The sequence below is a fragment of the Protopterus annectens genome, chromosome 11.part0, assembly GCF_019279795.1.
Source record: "Protopterus annectens isolate FY-2018-M chromosome 11.part0, PAN1.0, whole genome shotgun sequence".
NCBI classification, from domain to species: domain Eukaryota; kingdom Metazoa; phylum Chordata; order Ceratodontiformes; family Protopteridae; genus Protopterus; species Protopterus annectens.
Window position 1 is genome coordinate 664,084,064 of NC_056745.1, and position 13,317 is coordinate 664,097,380.

General features: G+C 38.6%; 1 protein-coding gene across 5 annotated transcripts in view; it reads right to left on the minus strand.

The window, feature by feature from the left end:
* Positions 1–13,317, minus strand: part of FGD4 (FYVE, RhoGEF and PH domain containing 4) — a 1,935,878-nt gene that overhangs the window by 25,077 nt on the left and 1,897,484 nt on the right. For all 5 annotated transcript variants that reach the window (XM_044088116.1, XM_044088113.1, XM_044088111.1 and 2 more), the window contains one exon: positions 98–238. In XM_044088116.1, the coding sequence (XP_043944051.1) occupies positions 98–238 (141 nt within the window). The remainder of the gene's footprint in view (positions 1–97; positions 239–13,317) is intronic.

Here is a 13,317-nt window from a genome sequence, read left to right on the forward strand (position 1 = left end):
GTACAGGGGTTAAAAAGTGCTCGTATATAACATACTATAAAATATTTCCAGCTATTTGATGAAAAGAAAAGTTGTGGCAGTAGACTGCTGCTCATACCTCAAGAATTCCTTTCTTCTTCTTCTCTTCACTGTCTGAGCGCCCTGTTAAAACTGAGTAACAGTCTCTGCAGACTTTATTTATTCTGTTGGCATCATACTTCAGCTGAGCTTTGTAATCAGAGCACTTCCAACAAACTACCTGAAAAAATGGAAAAAAATTGTCTTTAATGGAATATAATTATTTTCTTATTTGATTTGTTCAGAATAATAATGGAAAGAATTGTTGCATACCTTTATCATAAATCAGATACCTTCTGATAAAACACTAAACTTAAAAAAAATAAATTGGATACCTTATGATAAACACTGTACTCAAAACATTGCAGAGGGGACAGTATTCATCCCGTGTAGTCTACTGTGCTTATATAGTACCAAATATACACCATTATAAGACTTAAGACTGGCCAGTGCCAATTCATTAGCTACAATACCGAAAAAAATCATTACATCAACATACAACCATGTTAAGTTTAGTTATACCTTATGCTTGACTTCCCAAGATTAAGAAAGGGTAGAAAGAATATGGCTTTACTTAAACTTGGGTTAAGTTATGCAAAGTCTTACAGGATCATGATAAGGTCATTGATCATAATCCATTCTTTACTTGTTCAAGATGGTAACAGAACCATTGAGGCTCAGATTGTTGAGTCCCATAACGTGTTGACCAAATGGCTGAAAATCTGAACTTGTACTAATTTTGAGATGGGCATTTTTTGGAATATTCCCCCTGCTTAGAGAGGTATGGTAATCTCACAGTTTGGTGTATGTTTCTATAGGTGTGTGTGTGTGTGTGTGTGTGTGTGTGTGTGTGTGTGTGCGTGCATATGTAAATGTGAGTGTATGTATGCGTGTGTACTCTTGCAAAAAAAAAAAAAGTTAAATAGAAGACTGATCTTTAATATTCACTCTTCTTCTGCATTTTCAATCTTTTTTCTGACATGTCATGATTCAGTATTTCAAGTCCTAACAGTTCAATACAGCTCAGTACGAGTTATATTTCTCAGGAAACTTGACTTGAGAGCAAACTGAAGCCTCAGAGGTGAATACTGAGAACCATTACAGGAGCATATAATGAATTAGTTATGAGCAGAGAGACCTAATCATAATTCTTTGTTGTGCATGGAACTTTGGCTGCCCTGAAGAACTACTAGTTACAGAAAAAAAGTACAGGAGTACAACAATTTTACAACCTAGAAAGCCATAAAAAAATGTTTGACCCAAAATGAAATGTCTCACTAAACATGAATGAATTTAAAAGCTAGACACTTCACTTTGCCACATTTTTTTCATTTTGTGTGTGCGACAGTGAAGTGCATCACAGCTTTTAAAGCTGTGAAAATACTTGCTACTGTTCAGACTAGAGCTTAACAACACTGAAAGGTGATTGTTAAGCACCTTTATACATCAGAAAGGTATAGTTCACAGTTTTTTTTTTTACAAATTTAAAGCATAATTGCATCTAATATAATGTCTATGTTACTGCAGATTCCCATACGCACATCGATGATAGGTGAGAATATAGCCGTTATCCTGCTAAATTCTGCTAGACACACTACTGCTTGATCTTCCAGAAGACTATACTGCTGTCTCCTGTCTACTCTTAACAACCGAGATGCTAATGTGTGATGAATCTCTACCTCTATCTGAGAGGACTTGAAAGTAAGATACTTCTAGCTTTATATATATATATATATATATATATATATATATATATATATATATATATATATATATATATATATATACACACACACACACACACATATTTATATATATATATATATATATATATATATATATACACACACACACATATATATATATGTGTGTGTGTGTGTGTGTGTGTGTATAGAGAAAGAGAGATACATACATATTCAGTATTGAGCAGCTGGAGGTTAATTAATCCCTTAGCTTCCTGATGTATTTTACTTCGGTAAACCACACGTATGAGAATATTTCATAAATGATGAGAGTTAGAAAATGTGAAATATAAATGTTGTTCATTAGACAATGGTCTATGGAGTGGTGTTAGTATGAAAAAGCAGACACTGAATTAATACTGCAATTTTAAGCAAGGTTAATAGTAAAATCAAACAAATACTTCTGTAAGTGTGCAAGACAGACCTAATATATTACTGAGCAAACTGTTCTCCTGTTCAAAGGCTTTCCTGTGATTTGACACACTATGTAGCATACTGCTGTTCTGTGAAATTGCATAGTGCATGTGAATTATGCACATCATGTGTTTACAATATTTAGAAGTAGCAATATCAGTTTATAAAACTGTATATTAGATGGCAAGTATCAGTTGTATAAGTGTATGCTTTAATTATGTGTATAAAATACACAAGTTCTTTCGCTGTAGGTAATAAGAGCTTTCACAATACTAATTCAAATATGAAAATATAGCTAATATTCATAACTGCACTATCCAAACATTTATAAACATTGTGGATGCCATCACATTATGTGCCATGTTTTAACATTAGTTTTAACTGCCATCCAACATGCTGTTTTAGCATAATTAATGTAAATGTAGAAAATGTCATATTTTTCATAAATTTTTACAAATGCTATTTAAAGGAAAAGACCACCCTCACTTGTAGTTTAACTACGTCCTGAAGTTTAATTTTTCTCTACAATGTGGTTCCAATATAGTTCAATTACCAGGAACCAGTATGATCTTTATTAAACTTTAATTTCCTTGCCTTGGAATCAAAGTGAGGGAACGCCCATTCACACTTAAGGTTAACTTCTCGTGGTTTGGCAGAGGAGTAGGTCTCCACCTGCATAGCACACCATCTGTAGTTCTGACCCTACACAGGCAGTCATCACAGTCTTGCTCATGTTAGCAGTGGCTATAAAACACGTGCAGACTGTTGTACAACTTTTTCCAACTGCCTGTGCTGCGGAGAGGGAGAGAAATAATATCAGTGTATATGGCTGAGAATATCTTCTTGGATAATGATCCACTTTTGGACACATTCTTTTCTATAAGAGCAGCACCTTTGCAGACATAACTCCTAATTTGTCAAGCTCAATTACTATGGTTTGGATGAAGTCTTAGTATGCTGTAATGTAACATATCTGGAAGATGCAACACAACAGAAGTTGGAAAATGTACTACACAAAGATATATGTGCTTCAGTTAAAAAGAGAAGTTGCACAACAACACAAATTCAGGAACAGAATACTGCACCCATTTTGTACTGTGCTACACTGCAAAGACATTGCTAATATAGCATAAATTATAAAAGCAAAATCAATTAACTGGACCTGCTCAGCGTTTGGCATCTTTTGCCAGAGGTCCAGAGTGATCCTGCTTTAATCCAAGGCATCCAAGACAAAAATCAAGAAAATAAGTATATTCTGTGTTTCTACTGCACTTTTATAACTGCATTGTGTCTGACTACTACATTCTTTCTGTTTTTTTACTGTTGTGACTGCATTATTTTCTGCAAATGTTTTGCAACTGCACTTTAGCCTAGACAGCATAGACTAGATTCAGATCTGCTGAATGTAGCCTGTTCTTGTTATACTTGAGCACTAAACCAGCCATCTTACCCTGAGGGACCTCCCCTGCACCCTTGTGGCACAAGAGTGTAGATTCAACCTTGTCTGACTTGGGGACTGCTGTAGGAAGATTCACTGTGTGGTTTTCTATTGGTAGATTAGTGTTTAATTTCTCCTGTATTTAAACCTTGCCTATGCACGGTGCGCTGGGGTTAGTAGTGACCTGTTTAGACACAAATACTGGAAACACAATTCTTCTCTAGACATCTGTCAGTGGAACCCTCCCAAGCTTCCCGCTTGCACTGCAGGCAACACAGCTGCGCACTGTGCAGCACTGCCACAGTTTTTCAACCCTAACCTCCAATAAAATAAGCCTCATGTTAATATTAGAGCATGAAATGGTCTAACATGCCCAGTCTCTAACAGTACTTATGGTATAAAGCTGCCGTAAAGGACAGTCAGTTTCCCACCATTTTTCTAGCCATCCTGACTGACATGGGCATCCTGAGACAATGTAGCAACTGCCTCATGTGTACCGACAACCACTTACTCCTAAAACAAACACCATATGTGACAGATGTAATTACACTATGAAACTGGAATCAGTCCTCTCATGTAACAACAAACATGACATCAAACAGGTTGTCAAACACACACACTTCACCTCTCGCACAAGATCACGATACATAAACCCACACATGTGGAGGTAGTCACTAGATGTCTACCAAAAAATCAGAGACCTCCCAAAAGCAAATCACTTGCTCACACTGCAAAAAGTATAGAAACCACTATACATAATAGTGTCACAACAAATAATCCCCTAAGGCAAAACACCTCAAAACCAAAAGTCTTGGTCAACTCAGTAGTGAAACACACTGATGTCCCCCTCACCAGGCTGTCAAAGAGAAGGTCATGGTCAGCTGCTTGTCAGGTGCAAAGACTCATCAAATCATCCGTGCACTCTAGTCACTCAACAATAAGTACCATTATAAGTCTGTTATAGTCCATGTTGGGGTGAATGACTTGAGACATACCTCTCTGGACTACATGAAGAAAGACATGACTTAACTCTCAGGTTATGTATCCCAGGCAGGTATGACTCTAGCCCTAAGCAGCAGTCTACCTTCACCCAGGATGATGCCACAATATAGACAAAAATGATAGACTTCAACAATTGGCTTGGCTTCTGGTGCCAGTCCAGGGGGATCCAGTATCTGTCAGCCAGACAGGACATGGTTGACAGACCACACTGCTTTTCCAGAGATGGTTTGCACCTGTCTCCTCTAGGCTTTCAGATACTGGCAAAGTCTCTTGTCCCCCCATATTGCCTTTTTTAGGCAATGTCAAGACAACAACATTTCCAACGTATCAAAATCCACTTGAAATGAACTCAAGGTTATGCTGCTTAATGCTAGGAGCCTAAACAGGAAACTCCACTCCTTGGAAGCACTCCTTACCATGGAAGATGCGGATGTCTGTGCAGTCACCAAGACATGGTTCAAGACCACTTAGAGCACTCCAGCCATGCAAGGCTACAATGCCTTCCACATGTTCAGACCTGAAAATGAGCATGAAAGAACCAAAGTAGTGGTGTATCCATCTTCATTAAAGCTAAGTACACATCCAGATTGGTTAAACAGAATGACTCTCTTGAGCTACTCCAGGTCAAACTACCACATTATTATTAGCTATAGGTCCTTCACCATGAACCAAGACAAACATACCATCTATTGGACTTACTGGACTCACTCACCATACAGTCAAATACCTTGGCCATGGGAAACTTCAACTATGCTTCCATCGAATGGATGACATATACCAGAACAAACATGACTACCCAAAGGTTTCTGGACTGTCAATATAAATGCACTGGAACAGATAGTGTGCACCCCTACAAGGAGCTGAAATGTCCTTGACTTAGTACTGCACCCTTCCCTGTTAAGGTCAGACCATAAATCAGTCTTGTTCGAAGTTACTAATGGACCTAACATCCCCACAAGAACAATAAAACTAATAAACTTTTCCGAAGCTAACTACAGCCTACTAAGAGATGGTATAAAAAGTTTCAAACCCCCTGTAAATGCAGTCAACGATGACTTCTATGTGGAGGAATACATAAATGCTCTATATAAACACTTAACTGTATATACTCCGCTGTACCAGACCAGATCAAAACCAGGATCTCTGGAAAAAAACAAGCCACCCTGGTGGATATCAAAACAGGTTATATAATAGGAGAAAAAACAGATGTCTAGGAACAAGAGGGAACTGACTCAGCAGAGGAAGAATTCCCTCCACAATTTGACTAAGCAAATCAGATATCTTGTAAAGTCCTAAAATAGCATCCCTAGGTAAGGATAAACATAAGGCATTCTTTAGCTATGTCAGAAATCTAAAAGGGAATGCCCAGCCATGTGTCAAACTAGTAGTGGATGGTGCCACTCATACTGTACCTGAGGAAATGCCAACCTGATAGCTGACAGATTTGTCACAAACTTTACCTCCCTGTTGCCAGCAGCCATACTTCAAAATATTCCTGATACTAGTCCTCTGCCTAGTATCTCTAAAGGGCAGGTCATATATGTGCTCTCCAAGTCTAAAAACATGACTTAGTGGGACCAAACAACATCCCAGACTGCTTAATTAGCAATCTAAAACAAGACTTAGCAGAACCACTTGACACTCTTTTTAACCATAGCCTGAGAACTGGCCTTGATCTAGCAGAGTGGAGAACAGCAACAATAACCCCTTTGCACAAAGGGGGGGTCATCAACAGACCCTGGGAATGATAGACCCATAAGTCTTACCAGCCTCATATTCAAGGCTGTGGAAAGAATCATCATGGACCTAATCAAACAGGACAAAGGTGACCTTCAAACTCTCCACCCAATCCAGTTTGGCTTTGTTAAGGATAGATCACGATTGTTAAACCTAGTAGACTTATTTGAGAATGTTACCAGAGATCTGGATAAGGGTAAGAGAGTACATACCACCTAGCCAATGCTTCTGACACAATCCACCACACTGGTATCATTCAGAAACTCTCCAAGCTAAGGATTAACCCTTATGTTCCTAGATATGTGGCCAATTGGCTCACTGACAGAACACACACTGTCAAAATTGGGGACTCTACCTCTACCAGCCAGTCACCAGTGGCATACCACAAGGATCTCTGCTGGGCACTCTTCTGTTTGAAATCTATTTCTCAGAAGTCCATGCTAAAGTAGAGACCTGTGGCTTACCAGGTTCACTGATGATTGCAAATTGGGTGCAATCACTGAGTCCCCCAACAATGTTAACATACTGTAGAAGGGGCTGACACAAATGATTGGTGCCAAAGCCACAGACTAAAACTAAACACAAAAAATGTATTATTATCCCCTTTGGCAAAGAGGAATTCCCTGCTAATTACAGTATTGACAGCACCCCTCTAAGCTCAAACTCAATGGTATGAGACTTGGGAACACAGGTTGATAGTAATCTAAACTTCGATCACCATGTTTCCACATAAGGAAAGCCTTCTACATTGCCCGTCTCATAAGTAAAGGCATTGCACCCAGGTCTAAGGATACTATAACTTACTGTTCTCAACTCTCATTAGAAAACTAAATAGAGTATAATGCCCCCTTTTGCATGTACTTCACCAGACACCTGCGTAGAGGCCACAGAGGTTTCTCACCAGGAAAATTCAGGGCCTCTAAACCTTGACTTAAGATTGCCACTCCTCTGGAATAGACTCCCAATTCAAGTAAAGCAGAGTTCCTCACTGACCTTATTCAAGCGCAACCTGGATAACTGGATAGGAGACTGCAAATTCACTACGGGGGGGGGGGGCACCCATGTCCCTTATGGACAGGGGTAGTAGGTATGATCATAGACTCATTCTGTGAATAACACCCATCTAATGTGCTCAATTAGACTAATTCAGGTATAACATGGCTAAGTTAAGGGTAACTTGGGTATAACTTGGTTAGGCTTGTAAGAGCTCTAGGGCCATTAGCCTAGTAACCTCACATGAACAAATACAGCACATTTCACCAACAGTCAGTACAACTGTGAATAGGAGTGATTTCTGTGACTCTTAAAAGTGCAAAGTATGAGCTGCCCATTAAGAGCTTCAGTGCTACAATGATGGCTTTGATACCTCACAAAGTATTTGAAGGGGAATATTCAGTATTTGAAAGAACTATGAATTGACAGCCTTAGAAAAATTTGCAAAAGGATTTATAACTACAGTAAATAGGTTAGAGAATTTCTGGGCACAATATAAACTAGAGTAATTCTGGTAAAAAGTGAAATGAAGTCAGGTTCCACAAGCTGTGCATGATGCCTGTGACTTCACTATCATCTTTCAGTTTACAGAGTAGTTTAATAAACACTTAATTTATGTATAGTATGAGTAATACAGAGAGAACTTGAAATGGTTTTGGGAAACAAGACCCGCAGGGAGTAAAAAAAAAAGATCACATTAATACAAGCAGGCCCCATGACTACCACTTTGTGGAAAGATATCCACCTTGTAATATCAACATGCAGATGGTATCTTGCTTCTTAAAACATGACCTATCATTCATGAGAAACGAGTCTTGATATTAGAACACTGCTAATACTACTAGCTTATACCTAAATCAAATAGTTATATCACTGGGTGTGTGTTCATCTTTCACAACTTTTATTGTCTTAACACCATCTGCTGCCATAGCCTTTCCAACATGACATTTCTACAATGGATATTAGCAATAGTAATGAAGTTATGCAAAGATTTAACTGATTTTATAACTGACTACAAACACCTGCTCTATTACTTAAGCCCAGTAAATCCTACAGTGATGGTTTCACTGTTAGCTTCCACATGTCACTTTGCTGTACAATGCCGGGAATATATTTCTTGAGATTCACCTATTGATATGCAAATAATGTTAATAATATTAATATGCAAATACTGTTAATAAATGCAGGTAAAAGAATCTTGCACATCTGATAAGGACATGTTTCCCATCCCCTTTTATACGTCATTTTTTTACTACAATTCTATCAAAGCAGGGCTGCATGCTAACATTTTACTGCCAGTTCCATTAATGCTTTATTAAAGTAAATACAGCAGAATATAACACTTTTCCACAATTTTAACTATCTTCAATAAGTCAAGTACCGTACTAAAGCAGGCAAGCTTGGAGAGGACTCTTGCGCTGTACAGCCACAGTTAGCATTTTTGAGATATTATCATTAATGTGAAAATATTGCTTGTATTCATAGATACAGCAACAAAAAAATTGTACATCATTCAGGATGTGGGCATGTCAATAACCTTTTTGTGAGCACTATTGTAACCCGTGAAAGATAATGGAAATAAGAAGAATCTGTACCATTATAATGTACTGCAGCATGTTGACAGCAGGGGGTGGGTGTAAGACTCCCTCCCACAGCAACGAATGACAGTCAACACTCCATATCTCTCTGAAGTTCCACTCACTACTAGCAACGACTCAGAGGCAGAAGGATGGTCCACCTTGCGCAGTAATTGCAGTTGTGACTGACCAGTGGAAAGAGAAAGTTGAAATAGTGAAGTACTTTTTCACACTGCCATTTATAATGCTCTGTGTTCAATGTTCAATGTATAAGCAAATCAAACTTAAAGCCTCAATTGTGACCTTACATGAGCCTCCCACCTACCAGTGAATGAACAAATACCTTATTTCCAAGCCACACTGCCCTTAAATGACTCACTGTTTATAGTCATCATAACACTGAAACGTAATTCATTCAATAATTTTCCTACTCTGCGATTGACAGTTCTTCTCCCATGTTCTATATTGCAAGCTATTAATTCCACAAATAACCATTTGTTTCTCATCACAGATTCATAGTTCTTAAAACTCTATTACCAAAGTAGCTGCCAAGATATTATTCTTTTTACATTGATAAGGGGATGACCTCATGTTATTTTATTAATGTAGAGTTAACTGAAAATAAAGACAGCATCTGTAACCTGTGCTCATAGATAATGTGTTTAACACTACTGATCTGTCACGTATACTTCTGTATCTTTCCTAACCTTTGCAATTGAGAAAAAAGAGATGGAAAGAGATGGTAGACATTCCCAACTACTTTGCCAGGGATGTGGACATATATACACACATACATATAAATATTTCAAAGATGGGCATTAATGTTCTTCAATGTACCAAAACAGTTGTTTCCATAATAAGTGGCCAGGTTGTTACTAGTGCTTACTTTAATGTAATTTGGTAGTATATACCATACAAACTCAGAAAACTTCAAAACCCAACTATTCAAACACCTGTCCACTAAATGGAAATGTACCTGCCTTCACCCAACCTAATCCAAGGGGGTTCTCGCTCTAGTTCCCAAGCTCTACAACTCTCATAGTTATCTTCCTATGAGCCTATTTAAGCTCTCAACAATTTATATAGCTTCTTTCTAAGCTCTCACCTCCTACAGCTACCCTCACAGAGCCCAGCCTTGTAAATATTGTAAATAGCATTCTACTGTTGATGTGTGTATGTAAAGCGTATTTACATTTTCTTAAAAGGTTTGTATGTAAACTGTTTCCACACCTAACCCATATCTGTTTTCCTCAAATGAAACTGTGATCCCTACCTTCAAGCTTAATGAATTTGTTAACTATGCATGATATTGAATGCATTTATGAGTACCTATTCTACACAAGATCTTTAATATTAACTATAATTTGTATCTAAATTGTATAATGCATCTTGGAGCTTTTCTCCCCAGGCCTCCACTGAAAATGGGTCAATTTGGCCCAGTGGACTTCCCTGGTAATCAAATTGAAAATAAATAACTAAATATTCTATGCATCAGCTGTTCTCTCTCAGAAAATCAATTAGTAGACTCATCATTCCTATAGAATCTTCTACATAGGTTGTCTAATGATTCTTTTCTACTGTTTGATAACCCCAAACATTCCCAGAGGTAGTCTCTAAATACCCTACACATACCTGAATAAGATGATATCTTAAGCATCTATATCAGACACTGTACAAGTTCAGATATTTCAGTCTTTCATAATAACTTAATTTTCACATCCATGGATACCCTTGGTATATTTCCATTGTACACTTTCCAATTTACTCATGCTTGTTTTTTTATATTCCATATTATTTCATACACAAGTCAGAGTTCGATGTAACTAATAATGACTATCATTTCTGATTTTCTAGACATTTTAAATCTTTTTATACATCCTATAACTATCATTAGTCAAATTGTGTATATGTTATTAGAAAAACTCAAAGCTGGATCCACCCAAGTTCTTAAACGAATCTACAGTTTGAATCAGTGTGTGCCATATTAAATATTCACCATTCAATTTATATGTTACAAATCTCATATGCTTAGTTTTTGATGTATTTATCAGCATATTATTCTCCTGTGTCAAATGGTCAATTTAGTCAAGTTAATTTGCAGACATGCCCAATCTGTAACGCATGCAATTGGTTTACCCAATTTCAAGTCGTCTGCATACAGATTGTAGAACACCTCAGATGAAAAAGATAGATCTGAAAGATAACATCTAAACAATTACAACCAACCCCCGGATTCATGAAGCTCGGCGCAAGGCCTGTGCCAGCTGTGCGGTGTATAAATGGTGTAGTAGCGCCATATGCATATTAATGAAGGTGCGCCGCTACCACATCCACGTGCATAGGACAAGTGCGCGAGTGCATGGGGCATTATTAAGCTGTGGCCGGAGGCGTGTCAATGTCGGCTGGCGATGAGCAACCTAAACTGCTGAATATTATAGCCTGCCTGCAATAGTAATCGCACCTATCAGTGCCCGTGGATAATGAAACGTATGCAAAGCATGCAAGACAGTTCCCGGCCACACAAAATGGAGAACCAAACAGTAATGCACGCAACATAATATGAGTTACTGTCCATGGAACAAATGATATTTAAAATCGTGTGTCCGTAATGTACTGCACTGTCAGAAGTTATACCCAGTGGAAGTGAAGCGCATCATGTCAGCGCGCCACCAATACACACGTCTAGCCCCATGGGTATGGTCACCAGCAGTCCCACAGTGGTAGTGATAGTACACAGCTGGGCAGTTGTGGCTATATAACAACCGTAAAGAAACCTGACAGTCCACATTGTATACCAAACACACACAAACATATGTATATTAAAATGTGCTATACACATGAACGTAACCGTCACATACACATAGGATGCAATATGCGGAACCGGGATATCCAAAAGTAGAACCCATGCATGCAAATGAAATAGGCAACAACCCCTGTATAGCACATAACCTGCACCCATGTCCGAATGTCCACCAAATCCAGCTACCAGCCTTGCGCATCCGTACACCTACACATAGCGGGTATTCCCCATATGTAGTAGGAAGTATCATCCTAGGCAGTGTCCGGATTGCAAATATGTATCCCACGTTTGTAAACATCCCATCACAGGTACGTAAATCCAAATGCCCGTGCGTTAATGTTACGACAAAATGTGTGTACATCCTGCATGGGATAAGTAACCTGTTGAAACCTCAGAGTTGTTTACACGCCATGGTGTCCATTACTACACACATCTGGACAAAACATGTATGTATAGTCACGGTACTGGTCATTATCTACACAGACATACAATTCATACTACGCAGGATGGAACAGCTGTCCGCCATGCAGGTCACCCCACTAGGGTTGCCACCCGTTCAGATGGCCAAGGTGGGACATCCCTTGTAGAAATGTGAGAATGTGCAGGATAAAACATACCCCCGGCCTGTGCAAAGTACAGAATTACATGTGTATGCCAAGATAAAAGCTAATGCCATAGCATTTGAATAGCTTATCTATCCCAAATAATAGTTATGTGTACCAGATACAAAATACCTGTATCATGCAACTAGTACAGAAATGAAGAAATATATTATTGTCTTAAAATCACAGGACATTTGCCATGTCTTAGGTGTCGTCGCAGGACACAACTGTCCAAAGTGGGACCTCCCCTCGCAAAGAGGAACAAGTGGTAACCCTACTCCCCACTGAATTATCGACAGTATATATTCAACTCAATCACATACCGACACCACCTCTCAACCTATTACAGCAACAAAACCTGGACAAAGCCTAAAAGGATGGATGGACAAATAGGTACAGATGTAATTACTGCTCTCACAAGCTTCGAAAGTTCAAGGAATAATAGTATGTACATAAGCAGGAAATGCTGTGAAGGATGTGGGGTAGTCCCCAGTATTACAGAGGTCCGTACATATATACTGTAACAAGCCGTCACATATGTTGACTGTACTACTGCATACCCGTAGTTAATTCATAGTTAAGTCATGTGCAAAATAATAACCCTCGTAAGAATGAATACAGGAAATAGTCAAATGTGAATGGGAACACCACTCAACGTGGATTATGTATCGTTACCGCCCCCACCCATATTATGTATTGCCAACATCATAAGCTGCTGACAGGTGCCCAAACACCTGTGTCTGTAAACACAGATTAAATGTTTAAAATGGACAAACCCTGTCCATGTGCTTTGTCTGACATTTGAACACGGTCAGGGAAGTTCCGTTCACCAGGCGGACAAGCCTAAACCCAGATCACCACATGAACACCTTGACAGTTAAAGACCTGTATGTGTCAGGACTATAAGCCTTTGGGTTCTGAATATCCCTGCAGTGATGAAATATGCAACGTGGGT